The sequence below is a fragment of the Psammomys obesus genome, unplaced genomic scaffold (genome assembly GCF_907164565.1).
Source record: "Psammomys obesus unplaced genomic scaffold, mPsaObe1.curated_primary_1811, whole genome shotgun sequence".
Classification (NCBI taxonomy): Eukaryota; Metazoa; Chordata; class Mammalia; order Rodentia; family Muridae; genus Psammomys; species Psammomys obesus.
In genome coordinates, this window is record NW_026585797.1 from 8,998,700 (window position 1) to 9,013,817 (window position 15,118).

General features: G+C 44.3%; 1 protein-coding gene across 1 annotated transcript in view; it reads right to left on the bottom strand.

Annotated features, from left to right (window-relative positions):
- Cfap206 (cilia and flagella associated protein 206) overlaps positions 1 to 8,689 on the bottom strand; it is a 38,756-nt gene extending 30,067 nt beyond the window's left edge. The window contains exons 1-6 of the mRNA XM_055599416.1: positions 8,677 to 8,689; positions 7,933 to 8,045; positions 7,273 to 7,356; positions 6,284 to 6,374; positions 4,050 to 4,238; positions 866 to 1,024 (exon numbers count right to left, since the gene is read on the bottom strand). Of these exons, the coding sequence (XP_055455391.1) occupies positions 866 to 1,024; positions 4,050 to 4,238; positions 6,284 to 6,374; positions 7,273 to 7,356; positions 7,933 to 8,040 (631 nt within the window). The 5' untranslated portion in view covers positions 8,041 to 8,045; positions 8,677 to 8,689. The remainder of the gene's footprint in view (positions 1 to 865; positions 1,025 to 4,049; positions 4,239 to 6,283; positions 6,375 to 7,272; positions 7,357 to 7,932; positions 8,046 to 8,676) is intronic.
- Positions 8,690 to 15,118: the final 6,429 nt, after the last annotated feature.

Here is a 15,118-nt window from a genome sequence, read left to right on the forward strand (position 1 = left end):
AAGAGGGTACTGGAGTTACATGTTCTAGCTCCCTGGGACGGTTTTAACTACCACATGGGTGCTAAAAAGCAAATCCAGACACTCTAGAAGAGCAGCAAACCCTGAGCCAGCTCTCCAACCTGGAATTTGAATTTTTATAACAATTAAAAAAAAATAAAAGCAAACAAGAAAAACTCTTGTAGAGCTGGAGGGGGCGGGGATGTAACTGTGGTCTCCCAGCCCCAAAACGTTAGGAAGGAAGGCGAGAAAGCAGGCTGGGTGGCCCGATGGCACAGCCTGCCGTTAGTAGAATCCAGTGATCAGCCGTCAGGTAAAGGACGGTAACAACTTGTCAATGGGCCTGCAGAAGTGTACGAGTCACACCAAATTACTTCTACCACTAGGTCCTTTCTTAGATGTTTTCTAAGTATTTTCAAGTTTACAAATAAAAAATTCACTATGGGGCTGGGTGTGGTGGTACAAGCCTTTCATCCTAGCACCCGGGATCTCGAGGCAGATAGACAGATCTCTGTGAATCAGAGACAAGCCTGATCTACATGGTAAGTTCCAAGCTATTCAAGGTTACACAGTGAGATCCTGCCTAAAAAAATGTTTTTAAAGCATTATGTATATGAATAACAACACAGAGTTGTCCCTGAATTTGCACACCTCCAATTATCTCCTCTTCGGCCTTTTCATCCCATTAATCACACCAGCACCAGTTTCTTTCCAGGGTGATTTTTACTTTTAAGTCAGTTTTCCTCCCGTTGGCATGAAGTAAAAGCCATACTGCACTAAGGAGGTGGATTCTGGGCTTGTCTGCTCCACGGTGAAGTTAAGCCTTGAACACACAGAACCTTCACAATCAGCCTGAACACACACTCACAGTCATCAATGCCTTCGCCTCCTTTCCCACAGTCTCTGTTAAATAACCGAATTCCAGTGACAATCATGGTGAGCTCTTTCAGCTGGCGTTCTTTGTCCTTCTTACTGAGAGTCAGAAATGTCCCAACCTCGGCCAGAGGGAAAACGCTCTGCAGGGCAGCTGAAACAGATCACGGGAAGAACACGTGATGGAGAGAAACACCATGATGGGATAAACCCACCAGAACTTTGATTTAAAGTGTCTTTCTGAAGGGGGAGTTAGTATGACGTGGAAAGGATAGGAGCTCCACAAGGACCAAATATATCTGGGCACAGGGGTCTTTTCTGAGACTGACACTCCACCAAAGACCATGTATGGATATAACCTAGAACCTCTGCTCGGATGTAGCCTGTGGTAGCTCAGTAACCAATTGGTTTCCCATAATAAGGGGAACAGCGACTATTTCTGACAGGAACTCAATGGCAGGCTCTTTGACCTCCCCACCCCCCAAGGGAGGAGCAGTCCTGTTAGGCCACAGAGGAGGACTTTGCAGCCAGTCCTGAAGATACCTGATAAAACAGGGTCAGATGAAAGGGGAGGAGGTCCTCCCCTATCAGTGGACTTGGAAAGGGGCAGGGAGGAAATGAGGGAGGGAGGGTGAGATTGGGAGGGAATGAGGGAGCAGGATATAGCTAGGATATAGAGTTAATAAAATGTAACTAATAATAAAAATAAAAATAAATAAAGTCTTTCTGTCCATAGAAAGTTAAGGGCTGGGCCTTTCTAGTGTTACATATATACATTTTAAAAATACATTTATGATACCTGCTACAGCATGCAAAGCAAAAGTTACCAAATACCAGGGCTGGGCTATTGAAAATGATGTTATTGTCTCTGACTTTTTTAACTAGTAAATTGGTAAAAAAAAAAAAAAAAAAAAAAAAAAAAAAAAATCTAATTAAGGCTTTGAATAGAAAAATTTTTATTTTAAAGTAATAATTGAAAAATATAACAGGAAGGCTGGATACCTTGCCTAGTCCTCCATTATATCTTGGTTTTGGTTTTCTGGGGGGAAGGAAGCTTCATGTAATTGGGCTGGCATCAAACTAAGTACGTAGCTCAGGCTGGTCTTGAACTCCTGATTCTCCTGTGTCCCACATCCCAAGTGCTGCAGATTACAGACAGGCACCACTACACCCAGCTCTATCCCCATTTTAAAGTATTAGTGGGACATGTTTCCTGAGAATACAAAGATTGCCTCTTTCAATACCCTAGCCAGACACTGGGCTCAATGCCTTTCCCCCTGTATGGAGTACTCCTGTCCAGCAGTCCCGGTCATCCCACGAGCCTAGTGCCCTTAACAATACCGCTAATGTTCCACTTGAGAGTCGAGCAGGTCACTGGGCACGCACAGTCTCCAAGAAAATCAAACTATCTCACCACCTAGAAGCTGCTTGGAGATCCCAATTGAAACACGGTATAAACGGTATCTCAGGGTTATTCTGAGATTTATTTTTATTTATGTGTTGTGTGTTGTGTGTGTGTGTGTGTGTGTGTGTGTGTGTTCCAGTACCCTTGGAGGCCAGAAGAGGTGTTGGAGCCCCTGTAACTAGTTTGTGAGTGGCCTGACATGGATGATAGGAATTGAACTCAGGTCCTCTGGAAGAGCAGCAAACATTCTTAAACACTGAGCCATCTCCACAGCCTATGAAGGTTTTTGTTTGTTTGCTTGCTTGCTTGCGTGTTTTAGGAAGAAAACAATTTTTAAATTTATTTTTATCCACTTTACATACTGGTTATAGCCCCATTCCTCCTCCCCTCCCAGTCCCATCCTCTTTTCCTCCCCCAACCCCCTCACCTATTCCTCAGAAAAGGGGAGCTTCCTTTCTAATCCAGTCCAGCTCATCAAGTTGCATCAGAACTAAACCTGTCCTCTTCCTCTGTGGCCTGGCAAGGCACTCCTGCCAGGAGGAAGTGATCAAAAAGCTGGCAAGTGAGTCTGTGTCCCATGAGTCCCCACTCCCTGCACTAGAGGACCCACATGAGGCCTAAGCGGCCCATCTGCAACATCATTACAGGGGGCCTAGGTCCAGTTCATGCATGGTCCTTGGTTGATGCTTCAGTCTCAGCAAGCCTCTCTGGGCCCTGGTTGGGTCTGTTGGTCTTCTTGTGGAGATCCTGCCACCTCCAGGTCCTTTTCTCTTTCCTCCCACTTTTCCACAAGATGCCCTACTTATAGCCCAATGTTTGGCTGTGAGTCTCAGCATCTGTTTTGAGGTGCTGCTGGGTAGTCTCTCAGAGAACAACTCTGACAGGCTCCTGTCTGCAGGCTTAGCCAAGTATCGTCTCTAGGAGACTGGTCTAGTTAGAGAGTATATGAGGTTTGTTGTTGTTTTTTTTTAAGTTGCTTTTTAAAAATTATTGTCATCATCTTTGTCATCATTTAGCCCAGCGAACGGGTTTCGTCATGACATTTCCGGATTGTATACTGTACTTTATCATCGTTACCTACCCACAGCAACTCCTCTGCTTCTCCTCTCCATTCCTGTTGCTCCCAATATAGGCCCCATTCTGATTTCAGTTCACGCATATGGTATGTTGACTCCCTTAGGAGGGAAAACGTGAACTATTCTGTTCTCCTGTTACCCTCTCGTTCTCCTCCCCTACATACTCCCCTCCCTCCTTATAGTTCTTCCTTTTACTTTCAAGTCATTCATACACATTTGAATATGTCTAGGAATCAGGGTAAGTCTGAACATATTACATGTGCTGATTTTCTTTCAGATAGAAGGGAAATTCCAATCTTTACTGTATTTTATAAAATGCAATGGCAGGAACTAAGGAGATGGCCCAGTGGGTAAAATGCTTGCCACACAAGAGTGAGGACCAGAATCTGTGTCCCCAGGACTCATACAAGCCATACAAGCAGGTGCAGCAGCCATTCCTGTACCATTTCAGCATTACAAAGGAGATTCCTGAAGCAAGGTCTTTTGAGTGGCCACACTGAAATGGAGGGTTCTGGGTTCAGTGAGGGCCCTGCCTTAGGAAGATGCTCATTGTCAACCTGTGGCCTCAGCATACACAGGCACACATGAGCACACACCCCCTCCACACAAAGGCACAAGCACACACGCACAAACCACACATGAAAATACAGTGGGCGTACAGGTTCACTTATGGAATGAAAGTCACTTTTGCTTTTTACCCGTTGCCTCTCTGACAATCTTGATGTCTGTGGGGGACCCGAGCCCAGACCGCAGTAGCACATAGCTCACAATCTTTCTGTAGAGGCTTTCCAGTTCTTCTCTAGTGCATGCTCTGTTGTCAGTAATTTCTCTGCAAACAGCTCCTAGTCTGGACTCTAGGACCCGGTGATGTTCTTCAAGAAAGTCCTCTAAAATGAGAAAATAACAGTACTTGAATGCTTGAATTCTCCTCAGATAAGGACTTGAGAAAAATTGGTTTGGGGTGGCACTCTTAAGAAAACAAAAGCCCCTGACATCCTACTTCCAATGCTGAGAATGAGCCCCATGAGCTAAGTCCCTAAACCCTGACTTCTTGAGGTATAGTGTTGAGAAAAAAACAAAACAAAACAAACAAACAAAAAACAGTGGCAGCAAGAAACCTAAATACAGAGACCTAGTAGGGAACATTATCACAGCAATTTCAAGAGAGTATTCTGTTAGAACACACATGTAAACACACATAAACATATAAACGCGTAGAGTAGAATGTGAAATAGGTGGCCTATGTGTTCTTGTTACAGTACACGTATTTTCACCCTAGGTAAATGTCCTCTGAGTAACATTACCGATAGTGCAGTAGTGCATTGTCCTAGTAAAGTTTCTATTCATGTATAAACACCATCACCAAAAGCAACTTGGGGAGAAGAGAGTTGAGTCAGCCTACACTCCAACATCAGGAGGATGTCGGCAAGAACCAAGAAGCAAGGGCTGAGCAAAGGGCATGGTGGAGTGCTGCTTACAGGCTCACTCCCCACGCCGACCCCCCGGGTTTGCTCAGCCCACGGTGGTACTGTCTACACTGGACCAGGCTCTCCCACATTAATCGTTAACCAAGAAAACACCCCCACAGACTTGCCTACAGGCCAACACGATGGAGTCATTTTCTCACATGACATTCCCTCTCCTCTCCAGTGACCCTAGCTTATGTTAAGCTGGCAAAAAGAAAAACAAGCAAGGAAGCAAGCAATCAAAAACAAAAAAACTAGCCAGCAAATGTGTAAAGAATGTATCTTTTTTTTTCTTCCTGTGTCAAGCTGTGGCTGGTTTATTCTGGTTTACTACCAGCATAATTCTTACAATTTACTAAGATATTTCAATCAAAATTCAACAATACAACATTCATAGCTACAACTTCACCACAAGAGCAACTGAGAACTTTTACAAACTGAAAAAAATAGAAATTAAGTTTTTTTTTATTTCATGGTTATTTTTTGCTTTGGAACTTTATTGTTATTAAGCAAAAAAGATGGAATATATTACATATTAGCATGACTGAACACCTACTGCATAAAAAATAAAGTCAACAGATGGTTAATTATGATTGCATTATAAAAAATAGTTCATCTCCCTCCATTTCCAACATGTCATTGATGTAGACCTTACATATAAATATAAAATATAAATAGTAAATATAATTAAATGCATTCTAAACCTAAATCTTCCACATTACTTCACTCTGGAGTAGTTACATAGTTTAAATATTATGAGATAATACTTAAAACCAAGAATAAGAAGGCCTAAAAATTAAGAATTTTAACTCCAGTGGTTTAGTTCCTAGTTTTTAAAAATCAGTGCCATAAACAATAAAAATAGATAAGCTTGGAAACATAATTTTATGGGCATATAGTTTCAAACTGACTTTAGCTTCCATCCCATCAGCTGGCATTTTTTCTCATTGGGATTTCCAGAACTATTGTATTCTTAAATATGGTGGTGCTTACTCAAAGGCTTGGTATCCAGCCCGTACTATCTCGAGGAGACGACAGATCCTCAAGGAGTTGGGATCCAGTGGAAGGTGTTTGGGTCCCTGGAGATATACCCTCTGGGACCCCCTGCTTCATCTTCCCTTTTGTATCCCAGTCATGAGGTAACTGACTCTTCTGAGACCCATGTTCCTGCCAAAATGTGCCTCCATGGGCCCCAAAGCCACAGGGCCAACATAGTAGGCGCTGAAACCTCTAAAGTTGGACCCAAACAGACTTTTTTTTGTGTGTAAAGTGCTTGTCACAGGCATTTTGAGAATAATTACAGAAGGCTACCTAACAGATCACACATGGAAAATATCAAAAGCCCAACAAAAATTCATTTCATTAAACAATTAAGCCTATTATCAACCAAATTAAAACTTTCTTGCCTAAAATGCAATATTTTAAAATATACTTTTAATATGTTTGAAAAATAGGTATTATCTTACCTCGACTTGTGTAATTCATATCAAAGTAGACCTGCATCTTAATGGTGTCCAGGGATGGATTTTTATTGTCCAATAGCCGAGCCACACAAAGCTAGAAGAGAACATCGCTTCTAATACATTTTTCCTGAAAAAACTCAAGGGGTTGTTTTGTTTGTTTGTTTCTGTTTAAAGTTTTGAGAGGTCTCATGTAGCCCAGGCTGGCCTTACATAGCCCAGGCTATGTCCTCACTACGTAACCCACCTGTCCATTGCTCAGATTACCACACCCGGCTTTATGCAGTGAATACATGCAGGATGTTGGACATACATGTTGGACATGCAGGATGTCCAACACAGGGCTTTCTTCATGCCAGGCAAGCATGAGCTATGCTCTCCTAGGTTATTTTCAAAAAGAAAAGAGAACGGGCAGAGCATGATGCTACACTCCTGTAAAGCCAGCATCTCAACACTCAGAAAACAGAGGCGGGAGGATCCACGAGCGTCTTGGGTCAGCCAGAACTATAAACCAGATCCCAGGGAGAGAGACAGAGGCTGAGGAGGCTGTGGCAGACAGCATTGCCCTGACGCCTGTGCCCGCACCTGCCCCACTCACACGGAACCACAGGTTTGAGTTATCTGCCTGAGGGCCACTTACTATCTCCTTTTGGACAGTAAGTATACACCTATGCCAAGGGTTCAGAGAACTCTTATTTTTAGGCAGAAAGTGACAACTGATACACCGGGGACAACTGTTTTGCCCTTTGTCTTTCCCCTTCTTCCATCAGGGGGCACGACAATTACTCTGTGACACGAGGAAAGCCAAGGATGAGAGCCCAAGAAGCCAGGATCAACCTATGTATTGGGTTCTATTAGAAAATAACCCTTCACTTATTTACAGCACCATTTTGTGTTTCTTTATAATGTTGCTGGAGACAATGATGGATCACACACGTGTTGTATTTAAAACTGAAAATAAGTAATCCCAACCGTGAGGACTGTCAAACCATCACCTTAACTAGTTTCTGCACGTCGCTCTTCATGAGGGTCCTGTCCATGTTAAAGCCATTGCTGGGATCCAGGACAACCGCCTTCACCTACAAACAGAACGGGCCAGGTCATTCCAGTTCATATCTCGAAATTAATTCATCTCCGTGTGTTAACCGGCTTCCCTGATGCTTAGCTAGTTGTCTTATCACCCACCTTAATGCTCTCATTAGCGACTGGAGACAGAAATCAATGGACATAGAACTTGAGTATGGGCTAGAAAACTGCACAGCGTGGAGGCTGCCACGTTTGCGGTGTTAGAGCAGGAGACTGGCATAGCTCACGTTTTCATTGTGTGTTGTTAACCAAAGCGAGAACACAGACACCGAAACAGGGAGTGACTCTTTCAGCGTGCGTCTGAACAAAAAGGCCTGTTGAAGCTGCACAGCCGCACATGACCGCGGGCTCGCGGCTCACAGGCTGTCAGTCCCTGCAAACCTGCAGCACGCAGCACACACTTCGAAAAGATACCTTTCTCTAAGCCATCTGATGACCCCAGTATGTTCTAACTAAAGCAGCATCAGGAAAGCTCTCAAGAATTGTAAAGGAAAAACAAACAAAAAACTAGCTATCACATTAAAAAATTTTTTTGGTAACACAGCGACTTGAAAAATTAATCATCTTACCATAAAAGCGACCACCGTTTCGGAAGCAATCTCTCCGTGGGCTGCGCATTCTTGCCCTATTTCTCGTATAATATTCTTTATAACACTTTCTGCTTGAGTGGGAGGCATTGTGGCTAAATAAAGCAATAGTTTCCTTTTAGTAATTTCACCTACGTATTTTTCCTCTTTAGATTCCGATGTTAGTCTGTAATACCCATAATGTCTACCGAATTATTGCTATTTAATTATGATGCAGTTCCCCTCTTTTTATTTTATTTTTTTTCACTTTAAGTGCCTGTTAATGACGGAGAGTAACTGGGATTCCCCCTCCCCCATATTTAAGTTGTGCCACCATCAAAAATATATATCATGATGTTAAAAAAAAAAAAAAATAGCTAGGAATGGTGGCATGCGTGTTTGATCCCAGCATTCGGGAAGCAGATGCAGGCCGATCTCTAAGAGTCTGAGACTAGCCTGGTCCACACAGTGAGACCCTGTCTCAAAAACAAAATACAAATGAATGAATGAGTAAATAGAAGTTGGGCAGAATTTGGGGGGGGGGAGTCCCCGCGAAGGCAGCAAGAATACAGCTTATAAAAGAAAGTGCTTATCAAAACGTTCACTAGCGGATCTTTCACAACTGTACTTTGCTAACTAAGAAAATGTCCTCCTGCCGGGGGAGCAGCAGGCCGAGCCCGCCCCTCCCCGCGCGCTTGCGCAGAGCGGATCCTGCCCGCTGTCCCAGGTCGGTTACCGACTTCGCACCAGCCCCGCAGCTTTCCCAGGCCGGTCTCCTCGCCGGTACGCCTGCGGTTTAAGGGTCCTCAGTGCCCACGGCGCTGGCCTTGGTCCTAACGCCTGCGGGGCCCCAGAGCCCAAGCGGTAGACGCGTAACCATGGAGACAGAAGGAGGCGCCAGAAGCTGTGGGCGGGGCCGTGGGCGGGGCGGGGCGGGCCCCTGGGGTGGAGCCTTGGGAAGAGGGGCTCCTTCTCGGTCTCCCGGGAGACACCAGGGGCGTTTCCGCTGGCACCTCCGCCCTAAGACACCCAACAGGAGTTCTCCAACAAATGTTGGACGGACAGACGGTGTTCGCGGTAACTCGCTGGCGTGGAAACGCGGAAAACGCGTCAGCTGAAGAGACCGAGGAAGCCTAAGGCGCTTGGAGTTATCCGTGCTCACAGTTTTTTCAGAGGAATGCTTTCGTGCTCTCGTTCTCAAAGGAAGTCTGTATCCGGGTGTTCCAAAATGCCGTGATAAAACTGTTCATTCAGAAAGTATATTCACGCCAGGTGCGGCGAGACAGGCCCGCAGTCCCAGCCCTTGGGATGCTAAGATAAGAAAACGCAGCGAGTTAAGACCCCACGCTGCGTAGTGAGACTCCGCCTCTACTGCCCAGAAGCTGCAAGTAAGGAAATCTCCACTTTTGGAATTGGGGATAATAACTTTTGTTTGTTTGTTTGTTTGTTTGTTTGTTTGTTTTGAGATAGGGTCGCGCTCTGTAGTCTTGGATGACGTGTAGACCAGGCTGGTCTTGAATTCACATAGTTCTACTTACCTCAGCCTCCCGAACGCCGGTCGTGTGCCACCGTGTCGGCTCAATGATGGTGTTTTTGATTCTTAAAAATGTTTGTTGCAGAATTGGAAATGTGGCTCAGAGGTTAAGAGCACTGACTGCATTTACAGAGGGCTGAGTGTGATTCCCAGCACCCACATGGCAGCTCACAACTGTCTGTAACTCCAGTCCCAGGGGAGCCAACTCCTTCTGGCCTCTGCCGGTGCCTGGCAAAACACCAGTACCACACGATAAAATAATAATAAATTTTAGAAGTTTTCAATGATTGTTGGGTGAGCCTAATGCGCTTTTTAAAACACTCTTTATCATCTTTAGTTATTTATGGGGCGCACTCGTGAGACTACAGGCCTGTGACAGCAGTCAGTTCTCCCTTGACATGCGGGAAGAACACATTTAGTTAGTTTTCCTTTCCAGGTAACAGTTCATCACTGAGGGAAGGGCAGGAACTCAAGGCAGGAACCTGGAGCAGAAGCCATGGAGGAACACTGCTTACTGGTTTGCTCACTGGCTCATGCTTAGCTAGCTTTCTTTTTTATTAATCAATCAATCAATCAATCGATTGATTAATGTGTGTGCATGTATCTGGCAGGTGCCTATGGAGGTCAGAAGAGTCCATCAGATCCTCTGGCTAGGTAACCTGGGGCACTTATTTGTAAGCCTTTTGCCGTGGATACTTTGATCAGCTTCATGACTGAGTATCAAAGTGCTCTTCATAGCTGAACAGTCTCTCCATCCCCATAACTATCGCTCTTACGTAGCCCAACCCCTGCCCCAGGGATGGTGCCCCTCGCAGTGGGCTGTGCCCTCAGTCATCAATCAAGACGTTCTTACAGACAAGCCCAGGGGACAGTCTGATTGAGCAATCCTTCAACAGAGGTTCCTTTTTCTTGGTGAATCTGAATTGTGTCAAGTTGACAGTGAAACCAGGCAGACCATGAGCATTATTTTGAAGGGATAAAAGCTAGGACTGAACAAACATTAAAAACAGAACATCAAACAAAGTTCTGTTTAATTTTTCTGAGGGTCTTTTCTTTCCTTTTTTTTGGTGGGGGGGAGGGAGAGACGGGATCTTGCTGTGTTACAGGATGATCTCCATTTACCATCTTCTGTCTCGGCCTCCAAATGCTGGAAATGAAGGTGTGCACCATCCCAGCCACCAGGATGCTATCTGCACGTTTGTGTGCGATGGGCACGTGGCACACACAGGTTTAGATGCAATGTGTGCATGTGGAGGCCAAAGGGTGACGTTTGGTCTCCTCCTTTCTTCTGTGTCCACCTAATACCCTGGGGTAGATCTCTCAGTAAACCAGCACACCACCACACCCGCCTGCTTTTTCAAGCGTGTTCTGGGGAGCCTCAAGACCGTGGCTAACACATTTGCAAGCTCCTGCTGCTGCTGGTGGCAGCTTAGGACTTTCTTGCTTCTTTTTTTTTTTTTTTCATCCTTTCTGTCTTTCTTCTTTCTCTTTTCAGTGCTAGGGATCAAACCAAGAACCCCACAGATGATAAGTGAGTGCTATATCACAAAGCACTCACAAATATAGCAATACGGCTATATTGATCCCTGGGTTTTTCTTTGCCTGAGATAGAAACACCTAACTGGTTCCAGCTGAGGCCACTCAACCTTCAGCCAAGACAAACATGTCTGGTGCATGTCATTTTAAGCTGCTGGGTTTGGGGATGGTTTAGTAAAGCCTTTGAGTAGTTGTTGATATGTAAATGATCTAAATTTTTGTTCAGACACAGATAGTCGGTGGGGCACGCTGGCCCACGGCTGTGATCCCAGCATGGAGGAGACCAAGGGAGGAGGCTGAGAGCTTCACAGAAAACTCCTGTCACAAATATGTCCTACTTCTGTTGTGAGAAGTGAATGTGATAGTGCTTGGTGCAGTGTCTGGAAATAAAATATTGGGCTGGATGCTATTGTCATCACTGTTGCAACTGATTGGACCTCTAGTCTTTGCGGCACTGATTTTTCCTGGTTCTAATATGGCACCAATTTATAAAGAAACATGGAGGAGCTAAAACAGATTGAGAGAATGGTAAGAAGAAGTTCATCAGGAAAAATGAGAAGGAATTGTATATATTTGTTCTGAAAGAAAAAAAGCAATAAAACTATTCTTTTTGTTAGAAAAGACTGGGGACTTAATATTTGTTTCAGAAGACCAGATTGGAAATCTACATATGTTGAGCAATTTAACTTAAAAGAGAATAAATAAGGCTGACAACATTTTCAATAAACACTATCCTATTGGGATTGTTTTTTTAGATTATTTGAAATACAACTTTATTCTGATTCTAAATGAAAAGAATGGGAATGACAGCAATGAAGAAGATTTCACCACTGTGAACTGTGATGCGATTGGAGCTGTCTTATCTTTGAAATTCAGGAAGGAAACAACTCTGTTCCAAACAGCTAAATTTGCAAGTCCAAAAACAATGAAAGTGTGTTTTAACTGCCACAATCACTCCGGAGAGCGTTCTTCTCCTTAGCATCCCAATGAAGCACACAATCTATTAGCTAAGATAGATTAGCTAATAGATTAGCTCTGAATAATATTCAGATCTGTAGTTTGCCCACCTATCTAAATTCATATGTAGCTTATTGTTGTCTTATGGAACAGGCCCTCATTCCATAGCCCAGGCTAGCCTGTAAATCACTGTGTGCTCCAGCTGGCTTCACACTCATGGCAATCCTCCTACTTCCGCTTCTTGAATGCTGAGATTATAGGTATGAGCTACCACTTCCCACTGTCTCTCTCTCCCTGTCTCTCTCTCTCACACACACAGGGTTTTGTGTAGAAAAAAAAATTGTTGTGTTTGGCTAAATACTCATATGATAGAGTATGCTCTATTTTATAAAAAAGGATAATTTCCAACTGCTTTCTAAAGTGGCTGTATCAGTTTGCATTCCCACTATTCAGGCTGCCTGTGGTCGTGTGTGTCTGTTCTGTACTCCAAGGCAGAGTCCGGAGGATTGCCATTTTAAAGCCATCATCAGCTATATAGACAACCTGTCAAAAACTTTTTAAAAGTAACCTTGTGTCTTTTTCTGTGACGTTTCTGTGTATTTGTGATTTACAATGAGGCTTGTGGTCATTCTGACTTAATTTCCATGAGGGTGGAGTAGTGTCTGTGCATCTTCCCACTTTTCATTGTTTGCTCCTTTGTTAGAGACACTACATTCTATCTGTATGCTCCATTCTGGACCCAATTCTTCAATTGTTCCATTTGTCTATTCTTTACTTAATATACTGCCATGGCTACTATAGCTTTGAAGTAAGTCTTAAAGCCACGGAATATCAGCCTTTTGTTTTATTTATTCTTTTGTTATAATTTACTTATTTTTATTTTATGTGCATTGGTGTTTTGCTGGCATATATGTCTGGGAGAGTGTCAAATCTCAGTTGTTGTTATAAAGAGAATCCCAGATGTTTGATTTTACCAATGAAAACTCAGGAGCCAAATGTTGGAATGAAAATTTGCTAGCCCAGAAAGGCAGATAAAGCACCCAGCTGACCTTCCTATTCAGTTCACATCCCAGAAGGAAAAATCTTCCTACTCAGCTCCAAAAGCTAAAAGCCCAAGGCCGAAAGCTTTCCAGATGAGCTGACAGCCCAGGAGCCAAAGAGCCAAAGTAAGAGCCAAAAAGCCAAAGAGTCATGAGCCAAAGAGCTAAAGAGCTCTTTCTTCTTCTCCACGCTGTCATAAATACTCCTCAACTCAAAATCCCTCCTTTCTATTTAATCCCTGTCAGCTGGTTTCTCAATCTGCTTTGATAAAGTTAACCTAGAGTTAAATTTATTAAATCCTGTGTACAGGAAGCTCTTGGATTATAATGGTGTGTGCTAGGGCCGAAGCACACCAAACAAAAAACAGGTTTTTACAGTTCTCGACCTCTGGGTTCACAATGGGTTCAAATATCCTGCAACACTCAGTAGTATCTTTTTCACTCAGGGAGGCTTTATGAAAGACTATATGTAACAAGCTCAGTAACTACCACCCAGATGCATCAAGCGAAACCCTAACTACAGAAGACACTTTTGCACATGTATGTGGGGAAAAAATTCCGAGATGGGAAGTTTATCCCATGCCCCCTAAATGCTAGCACCAAAATCCTTGTAAGGTAAAGACACCATAAACACAGAGAGAAAGATAAGGGCTGTGTGGAGAGAGAGAAGGGCAGTAACAACCCAGGAGTGGAGTATGAAAGTCAGAAAACACCTTATTAGAATCAGTCCTCCTCTACCTGGACTGAAGATATCAAACTCAGGTTACCAACTTCAGTATTATGTGCTGAACCTCTTTCCTGACCCTGGTTCTTGTGGTGTTTACATTACTTAACATAGAGAAAGCTCAGGAGAGAGCATGAAAACATTAGCCTTCAAGACCCGCTCCTGGTTATGTAGCGGAGACATCTCATAGGGAGAGACAGGCAGTGGTGCAGCGGAGGGTGCTCTCTCACCTGTCGGGAGAGAAGCATCTCTCTGGAGGACAGGATGCGAGGAGAGTTGCATGGGGCGGTGGGAGACAAAGGCCACGTGACCTTTCACTACAGCCTACTTTGTTTATATGAGCACTTTTCTTTCCCCCTAAAGAAGAGGTGTGGCTTCAGCCATTGCTTAGAGGGATTTATATTTTCCGAAAAGTTAAAGGTTCAGAACAGGGAAAAGAGCGAGGGGAGAGTAGAGTGTGGGAAGCCTGGTCAGCAACCCCTCGGGTCTCCTTTGTTGTTGCGGCAGATTCCACAGTCGTCCTGGCAGGGAGCAGTGCTGACGAGGGAAGGCTCCAGGTTCCGTCTCTCCTCCGTAAACGTGCAACTGAACGAGCTGAGTGCGCTGTGAAGGAAGCTTTTAGAGAGTTCTGACCACGCCCCTGGTATGAAGCTGCTCGGCCTCTTGTGTGTGGAACTCCAAAGCGTGGCTGAAGGATAAAACGGCCGTAGTGATTTGAACGAGAATGGCCCGGATAGGCCGATCTATTTGAATGTTTGGTCCCCGGTTAGTGGTACTGTTTTGGGAAAGATTAGGAGTTCTGAGCATGTTGGAGGAAGTGTGTCATGGGTTTGCATCGAGTGAGATGTCAAAAGCTCACGTCATTTTAGTCTCACACACCCTCTGTGTGCCGGTTGCTTGCAGATCAAGACGTGAGCTCTCACTGCTCCTCCAGAGCCACGCCTGCCCTACCTGCCTCGTGCCATGCATGATGATCACGGCTCACCTTTGGAAACTTTATGAAAATCTTCAGTTAAATGCTTTGCTTTATGAGTTGCCTTAGTCATGCTGTCTCCCCAAAGCAATAGAACAGGAGTGGGCAATTCCTTCAAGGTGGGGTTAGAGAAAAGAGGGCAAATCTGGCTTAGAGAGACAGGAGAAATGGGAGTCCAGGTAGCCTTTCTGGTTTCTTTATTTAGTCAAAGCATAAAAGGAGAATTTTGAATCATAGAGGGAGTCCAAGTCAGGTCTCAGTCCTATCATTTTTAGTTTGCACTGGCCCAACTTTGTGGGCTTGCCTCAGAAGGGGACAGCACAAACAGGCATGGGAGAGTGGGAGGGAATCATGAAGCTGTTAGGCCCAGCAAGAGCCTAAATATAAGAAGGTATGAAGAGAACTCAGGAAACTAATCATCCATC